This window comes from Marmota monax, unplaced genomic scaffold (genome assembly GCF_021218885.2).
Source record: "Marmota monax isolate L192 unplaced genomic scaffold, Marmota_monax_Labrador192_F-V1.1 WCK01_AAM20220418_F8-fsc00166, whole genome shotgun sequence".
In the NCBI taxonomy this organism is placed as follows: domain Eukaryota; kingdom Metazoa; phylum Chordata; class Mammalia; order Rodentia; family Sciuridae; genus Marmota; species Marmota monax.
Window position 1 is genome coordinate 2226013 of NW_026693344.1, and position 17693 is coordinate 2243705.

A 17693-nucleotide genomic window follows, 5' to 3' on the forward strand; every position below is an offset into this window, starting at 1 on the left:
CGTAGGTATTAGAAAATACTCGGACTCTAGCTTAGGGTAGGTAATGGATGCACAAGTCAGAGAGAAACAGATAGATGATTACAGATGCAGTTTCTACCCCAAATTGGAATTGTAGAGTGACCCAGCAGGTTAGTACTGGCTAGCTGTAGCAGCTTCAGAACCATGAAAGGCGATGTTGTGATGTAATTTGGATGCTTACTATACAAAATTTAACTGTCGCAGATGAAATAAAATCCGGACTTGAAAATGTTTACAGTCAACGCATGGGATGGCCTCTTTTCCGTAAACACTAGTGGGCTCATTACTATACGTTCGTCCAACAGTTTTGGTTCACAATTTCCAGTAAAGCTTTATGCTGAAAAAATTTGAAACTGCTATTGCTCTATCATTCTTATTACTTAGGGTCCCAACATCAGCACTTCACAGCAAGAAACACACACACACACACACACACACACACAGACATGCGAACACACACCTACCTTGCCTTCTAAATCCACCCAGAGCAGAAAGAAAATCAAAGGTGAAAACAAAGATGAATTTATGCAGGTTATTGTCTAATGCCAGTTTAATATTTATGAAATGTCACACACAAACATACGCGCGCACACACACTCTTTAGGATCTAGTTACAAGCACTGCGTCATCCACCAGATCACATGGTAATTGTTGCTATTTCAAGGATCAAGTGGCATAAAGCTCCCCCGACACACACCCATCCCACTCCCTTCTTTTGGTACCACAAAGCGTGGAAGAGTGATTTTTGATTTTTGTGTGATGGAGTGAGACCAGGCTCTCTGATTCAACGCTCAGCTAGAAACTAGGCTCTTTGGTGGGGTGGTGCGCGCGCGTTTCTCACGGAGTGATTGGGAAAGGGGGACGGGGGAGGGGGTCTCAGGGGAGGAAGGGCAGCTCTAATTGGTTTCTCAATGAAAGATAATCACCTATTCCCCGGAGAGGCTAGGGATTAGCACTCTGCCTCTCTTCTCCATCGCTTTTAGAATTCTCATCCTCCCCTCGGTGCTTTTAGTCCATTCAGCAGAAGTGGATCGAAGCTAGCGGCTCCTCGCGCCGCATTAGGGGCAGCACTTCGCTGCGCTCCAGTACTTTGCGCCCCATTCACTCATCCGCGCTCGCCTCTCCCGGCTGTTGTCCCAGCCGCCGCCGCCGCCGGAGAAAAGTTTCGTGGAGGGGCTCAGAGAAAAAATGAGCGAGCTGGAGGAAGACTTTGCCAAGATTCTCATGCTCAAGGAGGAGAGGATCAAAGAGCTGGAGAAGCGGCTGTCAGAGAAGGAGGAGGAAATCCAGGAGCTGAAGAGAAAGCTTCACAAATGCCAGTCGGTGCTGCCTGTGCCCTCGACCCACATCGGCCCCCGGACCACCCGGGCACAGGGCATCTCCGCTGAGCCGCAGACGTACAGGTCCTTCCACGACCTCCGACAGGCATTCCGGAAGTTCACCAAATCTGAAAGGTAGGCGCCGGGGCTTGGCGCCGCAGGAAAGAGCTAAGGCCACTGCTCTTGGCGGAGGGCCGGGCGCCGGTGGGGACTTAATGATCCTGGGCTGGGGTCTCGGGTCTGCTGCGGAGGGGGCTAGTGAGCTCACGGCTCCCCCTTCTAGCTGCGGCGCACGGAGTGGGGGTGGCCCTGCGGCCGGGAATGGGAAGTGTTTATTTTTATTTCTGCCCATCACGTGCTGCGCTGGTCTCTGCCTGGCTGGGAAAGGCGAGCTCCTCGGGGAGTCGCGCCCCTGTGGCGTGGGGGTGGGGAGAAGGACCGGGGAAAGTTTTCTCGAGTCTGCTAACTTGGCCACTCAGCACTCGGCTGCTGTCGCGCCGGCTTTCTTTGTGCGCTTCGGTGGGGGCGCCCACTCTAGGACACTACCCGGCCCATCTTGGACCCTGGAGAGGTTCCCAGAGGAGACCCAGGCCACGGGGCATGCTCACAAGGGCCGTCCGAACCTCCCGGGGAGTGGCTCTAGGAGGCTGGGCAGGGTAGAGTTCAATTTAGGGACTGAACTTAGCTGAGCTCGAGCTGTGTTAGGAGGGCACCGGGTCGGGTGGGACAGGTCGTCTCCACTGCAGGGGTCCAGACTCCAGCTTCGGGGTGGGAAGGGGAGATTTTATTCACGGGGTCTTTTTCAATGCAACAGTGATGTCAGCAAGAAATGGCAAAGAAACCCCACCTTCTGAATGTTCTTTTGCTCTGCTGCGTCCCTTCCAGAAGGACCATTCTTTCGTTTGCCCTGGCTTGAAGGATGCCAGGTGACCTTGCACCTGAAGCTGTTTTGGGACTACTGTTCAGCCTTGTCCCAAGGTGGATAAAGCGCCCTCCCTGTTTTTTTTCCTTCTAAAGGTCTTCCTGGAAAAGTTAGGATGAGGAGGGAAGGGCGGGCTGTTTCTCAGGGCGCCTCCAGACTCCTTCCTTTCCTCCTCCCGGACATTTTAAGAGCCAAGTCCAGTTCAAAATTGTGTGTCCCTCCTTCGGGGTGTGCAGAGGAGGCTGGACGGAGTTTGGCCACAAGTAGGAAGCTTTTGCACTCCATTCGCCGCCTTCACCGGAGAAGGCTGATCGATTGGCTGCAGCATTAAAGCGCCTCTGGACATTAGGGAGAGGAAGTGCAGACTCCAAAGCCCATTACTGGCTTTTAGTCTCTGGAAGTGCAAGGCCGAAAGTGCATTTCTCAGGATATTGAATATTCCATTAGGCGTGCCTTCATGCCCGCCTACCTCTTACCCCTTCCTTCTGCTTAGATCACTTGGTGTCTGAGTTTGGGGCCCTCAGGGGACTCCTAAACTACCCTCCGCACCAATCTCCTAGTTCTCTTACTATGAGGCCAGCTTTTCTGGAAGAGCATGTCCTCTTCTCCATCCTCATCCAGGACATAAGCAGGGTTCTCCCTATCTCCTACTCCTTAAGGGTACTCCCTCCTTGTCAGCTTGTGGACTCTCTCTTGTGCATTGATTGGGGGCAGGGATGACTGGGCTGGCTTTTAGAGCTATTAGAAGACTAGAAGCTGGGGTGGATGAGGGTAGAAAAATAGGAACCAAGCAGGAAGAACTCGCTTTAGGAAATGTGGGCCGTTTTGAACAAATATCTCAAAGGACAGCTTTCAGACTTCCTGAGTCATGAATCACTTATGAAGTGACACTATCCAAATGGTACCTTTTGGCCCAGCCTGCCTTGAAAGTCCCCAGTGGATGGATCAGTGGCATTCTCCTTCCTTCTGCTAGGTTAATACTTGGCTTTGCCCTTGGTTGGGAAGCTGCTGCTGTCTTACTTCAGCCTGGCTGTGCATTCCATGGCCACTGCCCTGCCCTGCACTCAGCAGCTGGAATCAATCTGCCCACCTCCTTAAGAAGCCACTTCATCAGCGGTCACCCTGCAGCTGCTGGCCTCCCAGGGCTGCTGGGTTCAAGCTTTATCACATTTTTGAAATTTCAGATTTGTGTGTCTGGGCTGTGCCCCCCGGAGGAACAGCACAGCTTTGGAGCATAGCAGATTTTACTAGGATATGGAGAGGACAAGAGTCTCCAGAGTCTCCTCTGTTTCAAATACCAGCTCTCAATGAGGCACTTTCTGAAAAATTTCTTGAGAAGAAATCTGAAAGAATGAGGAGTTTTTGTATGGTCTGAGAAGAAATCATTCTTTTTCTATCCCCTTTCCCCAAACACCAGCCCCAGCATTTTCTTGTTAGGGGTAGGAACATTCATCCCAAGGGTGGTTCATATGCTGTAGAAGTGGAGTGAATATTTGTGTCTGTAACAAGTAACTAGACAACTTTTCTACTCATGCTGTACCCTGATTTACACTGTGACTGAGGGCCGACTTTTTCCCACACAGTGCTTAGTTTCATACTTTCAAATGGAAGCATGGAGTTTATTTTCAGCAAGGTGACTCATTAGCTTTTAAAGAATTTTGACAGGTATAATATATGGGAATAGTAACCATTGGAATTAGGTACTCATCCAAGCACTTAAAGAGACAGTGTTATTGCTGGTGAGACAGCTTATTTTGGTCAAGGGGAAAAAATTATAAAAATATTTAAGAGATAAAATTTAGTGGCAGATAAGATACTTTCAAAATAAGAGTGTATTTTCTATTTTTAAGATATCTGGATGTGGGAAGTAGATATTCTGTTACTTCATGTCTTTTGTTAGAGGCTGTGCCATCTTGATGGGTATACTGGGGCTGAAGCAGAGTGCTTTATTGCTATGCTATTGTTCAGTTGTTGCTATTGCATCTGAATGATAGCTATTTGTGCAGTAGGTTCATTCCAAAGTTTATTGGGACACTGTGTTTTTATACTAACAAGAAAAGTAATGGAGTTTGAGAGTATAGGATTGTATTTGGTAGGGAGAATAAAAGAACTTTTTCCTATAACCACTACTTTTGAAAGTTTTTGCAATCTAAAAATTTAAATAACAGGTGGTAAAAATATCTTAATGCACTTATTGTAGTGGAAGGAAATGGGAGAATTCATTGACTATTGTAATCAAGTCAGTCCAATTAGCCAGATTTCCATGTGTCCACAGAGAGTGTAATGCACAATCTCCATTAAGAATGATCTAAGTATCTAAGGAATGCTTAGATGAAAATTATACTAGGGAAAAGGAAGATCTGAGCTCTCAGCATAAGTATCAAGTGTACAATATAACGATCATGTTTAAAAAGAACAAACACATCCAACTTATTGTAGTACTCATTTTCAGACCCCTCAAGAAATACCCAGTAGGGATCAAGTGATTATCATTGAAAACTGCAGGCTGCTTGGATGATGGTGATGATATTTTAAAATTTATATTTAAAATACTTTCTTTCTGCCAAAGAACTCCAAATATTTTGCATAGATTTCTGTGAACTCTTGATTCCCTTCATGCATATATTCCACATCAAGAATGATATATTGCTCTTAATTTTTCCCCTTAAATTTGTGGATACATTTTTCTTCGTTTTGGCTGCCTATTTAATAATGTCTGCTGCGGGGGGCGGGGCTGCACAGAATTTTTAAATTAGCTCGAGCACAGGCTTGAATAATTATTAATTTGTTATAAGGATAATAATAGACTCTATCCCAAGCCTTTGAGCTATTCTTGTCGTGAATCCCTTGATTCTTGATGATGTAAGTTGATTATTTGAAACCTGAACTTTCTTGTGCTGGGACAAATATGCTTTGGGCTTTATGCCCCAGAAAACTCATTGCTTTTTGCATCTTTGATCCAGTTCAGGACTAAATCAAGGTGTTTGGCCTAATTTTGATTTAAGCAACTTCAGTGAAGTAGTGTGTACCAACAGAATTCTAGGCCCAGCATCAATTAGAAAATATACAGTGTTTTAAAATAGCAATGGTAGCAACAATAAAGATAACTAATCTTAGCATCATGCTATGCTATTAATTTACAGAAGCTCATTGTTTTCTCATAACAATTCTAAACAGTCTCCCCACTTTTCAGGTGAGGAATAAAAGGCTTGAAGAAGTTCAGTTACTGACTTATGGCCTCAATGCTTGGCAATATCATAGACCAGTTTTAACCTCAAATCTCACAGTTCTTAGAGCCCAAGTTCTACACTGTGTAGACTTGGACTATGGCTGGTTCTATCTTAGACCCATAATCCTTTCCTCTACAAAGAAATACACCTGCTCTAAATTAGAATAGGACTTAAAAGTCATAAAACTAGCACCAAATTGATTTCATGGGACAATGACCAGTGAACTCACATCCAGCCCACACCTTGAATGCACTGTGCCCAGATGGGCAGGTAGCCCTACTCTTGGGATTATCATTTGTCAATCTTTAATCTTCCTCCTTCCTCACCCAGTTTTCCTAGCTCAGTGTCACTTTAGAGGCAGGCCTGAGGAATGATATGATTGCAATTACGAAGGTTGTAAAAATAACCTTGGTTGCTTCCTTTAGAATTCCTTTGCTTTTTGCAAGGATCCTCCTGCTAACCTTCCATTTCTACCATGCCTATCATCAAAATGTGTTGATCCCTAACCAATAATATATCAATATATTAACCTATTTTCTCTTTCTGATTAACATCATACTATTCTAAAGGGAGCTTTAGGGAGTGGATATTCATTTGGTTGAATCTGATGATTAATATTTATAACACAGATTTAAGGGGAGGCAGGCAGAGGAAGAGGGGAGGGTTTTAGACCAGACAGCTCATAAGCATCTTTGTATATTGCCACATGGGATTTGTAGAGGATGGCAATGACACATAAGCACTTTACTTGTACTTTCAGTTCAAGCTGTACAGGAGTTGGCTAGCACCTGGTTTAGTGATGAAAAAACTGAGCAACTCATTGTGGAACTGTGTGTGTGTGTGTGTGTGTGTGTGTGTGTATAAGCACTCTACCAACTGAGCTATATCCCCAGCCCAGGATTCTTAATTTTTGCATTTGTACTAGAGTTGGTGAATTGGTCTTCAGCTTATCATGTGTTTATACTTGCTATTTAAGACACTTTGCTTGGGGATTAGTTATAGTTCTGGAATCACACATTTTTCCAATTTGCTTGTAGTATGTCAGTTTTTGTTCCATTTGAATCATATATGTGTATATATATATATATATGCAAATACACATACACACACACACAGAGTTCAAGAGTTTGCATTTAACCATGCATTAATTAGAAATTTGACACTCAGGCAGCTATTTCTAACAGACCTGAAAAAACAAAAGATGCCCTATCTTTTTCCTTTTTCCTGACTAAAAGCCTGTTTCCCAGCGCCCTCTATTCATACCGTGTAAAAGATGCTTAAACACTTTCTTCTGATAAAATTTTCAGGTGATTTCACAGTTGCTCTGGGTATGAATGATTATTTTCATTTGCCATTGAGAATTTGCTTATCAAAGTTCAGGGCCCTGCATTATCTAGGTTTCTTGTAGCTTTTGGAAGTTACTGTGAGCTCTGAGATAAACCAGGGATAGCATATCCTGTTTCACAAAAGTGAAAGCTCAGAAGTTTGGGAATTGTCAGAAAAGAGCACTGACCTTGAGTCTAGCTTTGTTATGTGCTGTGTTGAATGAAGAAATTAAAAAAAAATGTTAAAGGGAAATACACACACATAAGTATGTATATGTGCAATACATACATGCACCAAATTGCCACTTGATCTTATAGTACTTATTATCACAACTCTCAGAGTAGTTATTGTAAAACCCCTCTAGATTAGATTGGCACAGATCAGCTCTTGTAGAAAGGAGGGTTTCCGTTTTGGATTTGTTGTTATAAAACAGATCATGGCATCTTCTAGTTCATCAGATGCTGTTGAAGAAGTACATATTACTTCTACTCAGTACTGCTTTTCCTCATCCTTTTCTTTATTCTTGAATCTGCTTCTGTTTGTGTGTCTCTTCTGGGCTCCTGTGTTTCTTCTAGCTTGGCGTCTGTAAGTCCTGCCAGATATAGTTCATTTGCAAAAATCATAGAATGGCAAACGTGGAGCAGACCACTTGCTCAGTTGCTTTAAACTTTTAGTATCTTTCAGATATTTAGTATCCTCAGATATTTCAAGTATTATTTATGTAATTTTAATTTCTGAAGTTTTTTTTTTTTTTTTTTTTGCTGGTACTGGAAATTGAACTATCACTAAGATGCATCCCCAGTCCTTTTCTCATTTTTTATTTTGAGACAAGGTTTCTCTTAATTTGCCCAGGCTGGCCTCAAACTTGTGATTCTTCTTCCTCAAGTTCCCGAGTCACTGGGATTACAGGCATGTACCATCACGCCCAGCTTGAATTTTCTGATATTTAAAAAATATCTGTTAATTTTTCACATTGAAAATAGACAATGCCTTAAAATATTTGTTCAATAAAAGATGGACATATCAAGAACATGTCTATCTTTTAAATAGGTTATTTTATCATATAAAAACTGATCCTAGAACTCATTTCCTTGTTTTATTGATTTTCCTTCTTAACAGATTCCTTTTCTTAAAATGCTTAACCTTCTCTGCAATAATTACTAAACAGTATTGGTGGAGGGAAGACTTTGGGGTACACTATGTTGGTTTTATTGTAAACATTTTCATTTTGTTTCTTAAATGTAAATTTGTAGAAACCTCTACTACCTTAGACAATAGCGTAGTTTTAAATTCAATCAGTATCAAATTTATATTGACAACAAGTTTTAAAATACTTTCTGTAATTTTCCCTGTCCAATGTGCTAGCAGCATGTTTAGTCTTTCTGTGGTGCATATTGACTTGAAATATTCTTGGAAATTAGTCCTAAGTAGTTAATTTGTTATCCCGAGAATTGATTTGGATTGATTTTGTTATCTGGCACTTGGGTGTGCAAGGGATGGCATAAATGTGCTGTTTTCTTCAGTTTGTTTACAAGAGGCACATCCAGTAAGCCATCTACTGTAATTATCTTATTAGGATTTAGTTTTACTTTTTGAACTTGTGATAGAGATTATGCAACTATGGTTCTTAAATTATTCTCCGGGTTAGACTTGCTGCTAATTCAGACTGTCCTTCTTTATAGTCCAGTTTAGAGCATGCTTTGAGATGTGTTTTAAGCCCTCAGATGTATCTTTATTTGAGCACCCTGACCTCAAATGCTGCAAAAATACTGCTGAGAAACTCTATAGGGACCCTAAAAATATTTGTATGTTTGCCTCTTACAAATATCCCTTGGTCTGTTTATTCAATGATATTATACTGTTATTGTCTCACAAGCAAATCTGAAGCTTTGGGTAAATGTTAATATTTTTCTTGATGCCTTTCATTGCTCACATAGTGTAGATAATGCTGATTTCATGTATCACGTGGTCACCAATGAACTTGGCTACATATGCTAGAAATCCTCAAAATAGAATATTCTTTTATATTTTAGGTTGTAAACTTATGGGTAGAAACCAGGAGTGTTTACAGTAAAAATTCCAGCCAAATTAAACCCTTAGCTGACCATACTTCTCTCTTCCCACATGCGACTTTTCAGGGAAAAGGTAAAAGCAGTATATTTCTAGAATATATTCCAAACAAATAAAGGATCCCTTGTGTCTTCTAGAGAGTAAAACCAGTTCTTGTTCAGTTCATGTCACTTCAGAAAATATGATCACACTGAAATACTCAATCTGATATCCTGTGTGTTACTCTGGCAGATTTTAACCATGAGATCACAACACAATGATGCATAATTGACTAGTTGTAAGGTTAAAAAAAGTAGATAATGGTTTAAAGAATCAAAATTCATGAATTATTTGTTTCTTGTAAAGTAAGGCGAAGTGCATTTCCAGGCATTTCCCTAGGGAGAGCCATCTACTTCCATTCCCATTGACTTTCTTGATTGAGAGGATTACGAATGTATGGCAGGAAATTGCAAATAATCCACAGATCCACAGACGGTCTGGTCTTCACAAGAGTGTGTTGCACATGGGAACGTCATCATCTTGTGAGTCACTGCAGAAAAAATGTTTGAGAGCCTCTGATCTGAGCTGTGGTTCTAAAAAATCAGTATCTTGACTCTGTGATTTGTTAAGCTGTGTTTTATAAATAAAAGGTGTTAGATTCACTAGATTTTCCTTAGTCAACACATATATTTCAGAGCAAGGTTTCCCCAAGAGTAATGTTCATATTATTAGTGGCACCGGGAAAGCTCCTAGGAGGCATGTAACTAAATTTATTTTATATTAATAGATACATATTTTAAGGGATGTTAGAAGAGAGTGTATAACTATCATGTCAAGTCTATGCTGTATAGCTATATTGCCTATATTTAGAATAAAGCTAAATTTTAAGAATTCATTGATTTTTAAAAATAAAAGCACAAAAATACAGATTGTGCATAGACATGGTTACACAGAGAGGTTTGGGAAAGATTTCTTTGAAGTCATTTTCAAAGAATTTTTTTTTTTTTGCTCACCCTTACTGGTCTTAAAGCATTCTGACTAATTGAATTCTTTCCATTCACATCTTTGGATGATGTCTTACATAGCTGTCTCTCAGGATCTTCAGGGGGAATTGAAGTGGGGACATAGAATTTGATAGAAATGGTGGCCTTTATAATATGCACTCTTTTTTTGATGGTCAGTCTACTTAAGAGTTACATGTCATAAGAAAAACATTTGATTTCTCTCCAGATTTATGGCATCCCAACAGCTGGTTAGAACAGTCCAGAAATAATAAAGGGTTGCTGGGGCACGAGCCTCCCTCCAGCCTGGGGTCACTGGGGTCTTGCTTCCGGACTCTGTCTGCAGTGTCTTTTCTTCTTATTCTCAGGCTCCTTCCTGGATTCTGAGAGTAGGTTTATTCCATCATGTATGGCTTTATAGTTAGACATAAGTTATTTTTTCCTTTCTTAGTAAAAAAAAAATGTGAAAGAATTTGAAAGGGAAAAATCTTTGATAAAATACAAATTAGTTTTTTCTTATCCTTATATTCCCTTTCTTTGTAGAAAACTAGATTAATAAAAAATAAAGGCTTTAAAAATATATATTGTTAAGGAATGGTATGGTGGACAAATGCAAAAAATATAATACGAAAAGAGGAAATATATTGCATGCAGGCCAAAAAATTTACAAAAATCCAATCTTTTTTCTAGAAAATAGTGCCTGTCATTTGTCTATCCAGTTACAAAAGAGAGACATTAAGATTTGACAATAAATACTCCTAAAAGGCAGGAAAACAAAAACAAACAAATAAAAAATGAGGATTGGGGTGGGGAGAGATGGAGAATGAGAGAAAGGAGAAAGAAAGGGGTGGAGAGATTTCAATAATGACCACAAGATGGCAGCAGGAGTATAATATTTAACAATTGTATAGTTAACTAATAGTGTGAAACGGTCTGTAACTGAATTTTAAAATATATTCTTAAATATATAATTTTCTTAACATTAGGATTCAAGAATTTTGAAAGTTACTATTGAATACATATGGCCTTTTATTTTTCCAATTAATAGCGATTGGGGGGAATGTATTTAAAAAGACAAAGTGAAGTGTTCTCCAGCGTTTGTATTGAAGAGAAACAAATTGTACAGTTTGCATGGAGAGTTATATGAACAGCGGTATCAGTTTGAGGGAAATTCCTCTAACTCCTATGGGGAAACCCCCGGACTTGTATTTGACCGAGAGAAGGAAACAGAAATAATGGACAACTAATAGCTGTAAAAAATATGTGTGAGGAGATAAAATAATGAGGGAATGATTCCCTATTTGCTCCCCTCCCCCCATAAAAAGGAAAGAAAACTCATTATAAGTAATAATTATATTAGTTAATAGATGATACTTCTAGTAGATTGTTTGGACTTCTTGATAATTATGATTCCACAAATAATCAAATAACTCAATACAGCATATTGCAGTCTAGGATCTTTATTATAAACAAAAGTTAATTTGATTATGTAGATGTATTTAAATATTTTAAAGAAACAGGCAAAGTGTTTTATGAGATATCTAAATATAAGCTGCCTCTCAACAACTGTAGGTAAAAAGAAACTAGTCTTGCCTGCCACAAAAGGATGAATTGTGGGTCATATCTAATGGACTGTAAGTTTTTGAATCAATATTCTCTTGGATAGTGTCATTCAGCCTTCCTGTAAAAGGCTACTTCATTCAGTCTGTGACCCCTCTCATGTGAATCCCCCAGGGGGCTTGGATATGAGGTAGTCTTCCTAATGGCTGGCATCTGTGTGATTTAGTGCTAAGGAGAAAAGTACTTATTTTGGTTTGTCGCAGTAAGCAAGGGTCAGTGGCTAAAGGAAGTTATACTATGGGTAAAAGGAAGTCAGTTTAAAATCAAAGCTATTACTTGGCCTCTTTAACTGGCCTATTTCCTTAAATATTGTGTTTGATCCTACTTAAATAAATAGGCAAGAAGGGAAATAAAGAAAATTTAATACAATGCACATTTTGGTACCCTATTTGTAAAAAAAAGTGTTTTGAAATTCTGTGATATACATATTTGAAGATATAAGTATATAAAATGCCCTTTGGGATAGTAATTTTATTTTTCCTAGGTTAAATTTTTTAAAAAAAGTCCTTCCAGAAAGAACCAATTATAGATTAAATTTAGGGCATGCTTTCTGGTGTCTGTAAGGTCAACAAAGCAAATCTAGTCTCTGTTAGATTCGGTGAAGCAAGCCATAAGTAGTAATACCTTTTTGTTTTCTCTGATCTTTCTGGTTTGTTATCTGGGTAAAACAAATGCCTGAGGTAGAGCAGCAGGGTCTGAAGTATTCTGCCTTGAAACTCTGGTTATCTAGCCTTACCATTTGGCTCCAGGGCATCATGAGAGTTATCCATACAAGATGAGATAGGACAAGGATTCCCTGTGCTTCTCCATATTCCAGCAATCAGGAAAAAAAAAATGGTTTTAAAGGTTTTTATTTCTTTTCTTTTTTTCTTCCTTTCTTTCTTTATTTTTTTTGTAGTCCTATATCTCTCCCTTCATCATGTTAAAGTCTGGACATGCTTTTAGGGTACCTGAGAGCATAGACTACATCTCAAATTTACTCATTCTAATTTTAGGCTATATTTCCCTTAATGGCTTTAATTGCGTAAGTAATGCATAATGGTTGTCAAACAATAGAAATCTATAAAATTTAATCATCTCCTTCAAGTCTTCCTATCAGTCCTTTAGTAGGGAGTCAGAGTTAAATTTTATGTACATTAATGCAAACCTTTACTATGTAAAGAAAGAACTTTCCTGCTCATTTGGAGGTCTCCTCTGCTCCCAGAGTAATAATCCCCCCCCCCCCCCACCGCCCCTCCGCCGTCTGTCTCTAACTGGTTCCTTTTGGCACTGGGGATTGAACTCAGGGCAACTTACCACTAAGCCACATCCCCAGGGACAGGGTCTCACTGAGTTGCTGAGGCTGGCCTTAAACTTGTGATCCTCCTGCCAGCCTCCCCGGTCACTGGGACTACAGGCATGTACCACCGTGTCCAGCAGTAGAATCATTCTTAATACTCCTCAGCAACCTACTGTTTTTTGTTTAATAGTGTCTGCAGTTCTTTCTGGATCAATCTCTATGGGTATTTCTGATAGCTGTGCTCTATTTCAGAGTATTCATATACCTTATAGTATTTATATATCTTATTGATATTTTGTGTGGGGGGGTGTTTTGCAAGCAATAACAATGCTGCAATTAATAATCTTGTACATATTTTCTCAAAGGCCTTCTATTTATATATAGGATGAATGCCAAAACATGAAAGTGATAATTCAAAAAAGGTGCTAAGTTTCAGTATGATATTTTTTGATTTATGTGAGAATGTATACACTTTACATGTGAAATAAAGGATCTATGATCCTTTCTATCAAAAGGGAAAGATGTGCTGGTGCCATCAACACAATTAAATCTTGTATATTAAAGACAGACTTGTTTAAAAATCCAACATATAACCAGAGCAGAAACATGTGGGAGGTTATTTATTTATTTTTTTACTTAAGTTACATTCATGAGAACAGTCTTTTGGAAGCAGTGTTTACATGGCCTTTTACTTCTTAGATTTGTAAAGTCTATACTGTGCATTTGGCTTGACGTTTGTGTGTATATGTTTATGAGTGGAATAAAATCCCCAAATTCCTACAATGTGATTTTTAAAGTAAGGATACAGTTGTTTGTATAGACAGCTTTTATAAAATAACTCAAGTCCTTCTTTAGGAATCACAATTATTTGTTTTTCTTTTCATTAAAATAAAATTTTGATCCTTGAAGAACTCTGAGGAACTTACTCCCACTTGGGAAAAAAAAAAAAAAAAAACAAATTCCAAGTCTCTCAGCTACATTTTTTTTTCCCCTCAAAGGCTAGTGGGAAGATTTGGACATATATGGTATTGGAATCACTCAGTGAAGCTTACTCTTTGTAGGATGGTAACCACTCTGAAAGCTTTATTCTTTTTTTCTTTTCTTTTTTCTTTTTTTTTTTTTTTGGCCTTGTAAAGATAATGGACTAGATTTACTGAAAGGTATGTTTGCAAATATTTATTTGAATCAGAATTCAATCATATTAAAATTGATCATGGGACTGAAGTCAAAAAATGAAACTTTGGGGGAAGAGTTAGAAGGGAAGTCTTGGAAATTTCAGCCCAGTTTGTAAAGGATAACCCAAGAATGAACTGTGATCATGTGACCATTAAACTGACAGTCTTGGGAGTTGGGCTTGATGTTGAATTCTGGCTCCTTCTACACATAGTGACTGTGTGATTTTAGACAAATGACTCATCTTTCTGAGCTTAATTTCTGCGTCTTTAAAATGGGGATAATGACACTTTGTTCCTATGTGGCTTTGTTCACATAGGATACATTATACTTGTGTTTGGATTAACTCAAGATGATCCAGCATTAAGTGGCACATAAATGTGGTGATTATGTGGTATGAAAGTTTTAAAACATTTTAGAAGTTTTTGAAAAATTTACTTCTGGTGTTAACCCATTAGAGAAACTCACACTTAGAAAAGGCTCTTAGGAGATGTCCTTGTTCACCCTCTTTGAGTAACAAAACAAGACAGTAATGACTAATTGAGCAACTATCTAGAGATTCAGAAAGATTGTGGTTTACCAGTAACATGGAACTTGTTAGTGACAAAATGGGATCAAATCCTTAATCTCTCATTAGCCATTCCAGACCTCCTTAAACCTCTTAAATGTCCTAAGTGATGAGTGAAGTGAGGACAAGTAGACAGTTGCACATTGAAGCAACAGGACAAGTGGAAATGAGATGGCTAGGTGTTATTACATTGAAACAAATATAAAATTCATACATGGGATCTGGCCTCGTGGAGCAAAGGACACAGTGTTCTCACCCAGGTGAGCATCCAACCAGCTCTAGCAGACAGTGGGAGTTTCTTAGGAGATCCATTTCTTGCAGCTGTTTCCTGGGCTTAGATGAAACCCTGCGGTGTACCCATGAGGGATATCAGCAAAGGAGGAACCCTGAGTAGACCAGCCTGTCTGGTCCAGCTCAGGGGAGAACCCTGGGGTTGCTGGAAGGGCTGTTGGAAGTGGTGGCCTGCACAGCTGGAGCATCACCACAGCTGCACTCATGGACTCCCCCTATTGTCTATGCAGCCTGCCTAAATGATAAGGGCGTAACTATTCATTTCTAGTGATGAGATTTAGATACAAGTATGGAGCTATAAATATGGGAAGAATATACATGGGCTCATTCTTAGCACAGACTAAATTAGTCCAGAGAATTGGGCTGGAGGCTTTTGGAGATCACCTAGTAGTGCAGTAGACCTCAATTTCCAAACCTGGCTGGAGGACAAAGGCACCCTCACTGAACTTCCCGTCTCTGCCCGTCTCTCCAAATCAACATTAAGCTTTTATCTTTGTGTATTTCCTAGTGTCTGTTTGCAATTTAGAGAATGGCTTTGGTGAATTTTGAACTTTATCATGTGGACAAATACTATTCTTGATTTTACCTCTCTGAAGGCAGGTTGATCTGTCAGTCAATCAGCTAATGTGTAGGAAGACATAGGAGGATTTGGGAGATCCTAAGTCAGGTTTTGCCTCACTAGCCTGATGCTTTCATGAAAAAATACATCTGAAGCTTCAGTCTCTTCAGTTTTTTAAAACCTAACAAAGGTTGTAGAGACTATTGAATGAATTCACACAGGTGATAGGTTCACCTCAGTACCTCACAGAGTGTGGTCATTCCAGAAATGTTGGCTCTTGTTATTATTTGCCGATTCTGACTTCATTCACTAAAAATATAAGGTACTTTTAGTCTGTGCTAGGAATGAATCCCATGTGTATTCTTCCCATATTTATAGCTCCATAGTTGTATCTAATTCTAATCATTGAAATAACTTTGACCCTATTTTCGGAGCCATTTCCTGAATCACAGATGGTACACTGACATAGGCCATATTTAGGACTTATTATTCTTTCTTTTTCATCCATAGTAAGGTCTCAATTTTCTTTCTACACATTTGACACCCACTCCCTTTTACCTCATCTTATTAGAAACTTACCATTCTACAAAAATTAAAAAATAAAAAATAAAAAAATATAGAAACTTATCTAACGTGACAGATTCAGCTGTGTTAAGGCCCCCTCTGCAGCTATAGGTTCTTTGAGCTGCATAAACAGAATGCTTCTTAAACTCTAACTAGCATGTGAAGCACCTGGGAAACATTTTTAAATGCAGGTTCTGACTCAGCAGGAGAAGGGCCTGAAATTCTATACTCATCCTGAGCTCTCAGATGCTGCTGCTGCTGGTGGTCTTTTGAAGCAAGGGATTAACCAGTGATTTTCTCTGGTTCTTTTTTCTTTTCCTTTTTGCCATCCAACTTATGTTTTTTTTTTTTTTAATACAAATAAAGTGCAAATCAAAATACAGAGTAATGTGAACTGTGTTAATGCCACATTAGCATGGATCACATTATAAGGTGAACTCAAAAGCCTAGAGGAAGCATCCTGGTTATTTTCCTTCCCAAACAATGAGCATGTACAGCAGAAAAACATGAAAATCTAAGAGCTGGGTCTCTGGAATCAAGTCCCTGGTTTCAGGCTTCTTCAGTCTTACTGATGTTGCATAAAGTGTATGAGCTTTAGTTTTCCCCTTGGTAAACTGGAATTTGAAGGCCCAGTATAACACTGGCTCTATGAAAAGACTTATTATAAGTGCACAGCAAATGATAGCCATCATTATTGTAGTCTTCTTGTTGGTGTTCTGGGCACAAAGTCAAACTCATTCCCAAATTAAAAATGTGATTCAGCAAGAATTTTGGTTGAGATAAAATGGAAAATTAAGAAATACTAAGTTAGCATTAAAAACTTTATGGTGCTCCATTTTCATGAATTTATTTGCTCTTCTTAACAATCCCAGGGCACTCTCAGGGTGTTCCATAAATTATTAATATTCCATGTGCTCCATGCATATGAGAAGACAGGTCCAAACACATTGTTCCTTGTTCACCCATGAAGTGATTATCCCAAGACTCTCTGGAAAGGTTTATCAGGTTCTAGGGCTCCAACACTGGACTCCAACACTGGGCTCCAACAATAATCCATAGCAGGTGCGAAGGGAGAAACTGGACCAAAAGTTCTGGTTGGACATGAATTTTGGAAGACTAGAATTTAACCCATTACACTGCATGATATGTATTTATCTTCCTTGAAGTCCCAAATGTAGAGCTGTAGCTTCTAAAGTCCACTGAGCCTTATGGGAAAGAGATTTGAGATTAAAGAGGAGAGTGAAGGACACATCTCGCCTTGGTATCAAAGATACAAGGTTTTGTGAAGATTTATTTTCACTTGTCATTTCCATTTCCTTCCTTCTCCTCTTTTCTTGTTATTCAAAGGATAGTCCTTCAGCTCAGATGAGTATTAGTCTCTGGTGGTTCCATGAAATGTCACAGATCACTTGTGGTTTATGATTCTCTTGTTTTCATGACATGAGTTTTACAAAGATTTACAGGGAAACAAAATTTGGCTTAAAACGAGAGACAACCAGTGATTTTCATTTCTGTAGACTGTAGTTTTCTTACTTGTAATTTTAGGGGAAAAAAACTTTTATACTGTAATTTCAACACTTGGCTTCACTATGATTTTGGAAAAATGTTTTCTTAGGGTTACAAGGAACAAGTGGAATAAACTTCCAATAGACATATTAGGATATAGACAGATTTTTGCTGGGCGTGGTGGTGGATACCTATAGTCCCAGCTACTCAGGAGGCTGAGGCAGGAGGATCATGAGTTCAAAGCCAGCCTCAGCAGCTTAGTGAGGAA

The 17693-nt window shown here is 39.3% G+C and overlaps 1 protein-coding gene across 1 annotated transcript in view; it reads left to right on the plus strand.

Moving 5' to 3' along the window:
* The first annotated feature begins 910 nt into the window (after positions 1-910).
* Positions 911-17693, plus strand: part of Prkg1 (protein kinase cGMP-dependent 1) — a 1175746-nt gene continuing 1158963 nt past the window's right edge. Inside the window, exon 1 of the mRNA XM_046456763.2 lies at positions 911-1472. Coding sequence (XP_046312719.1) covers positions 1207-1472 — 266 coding nt within the window. The 5' untranslated portion in view covers positions 911-1206. The remainder of the gene's footprint in view (positions 1473-17693) is intronic.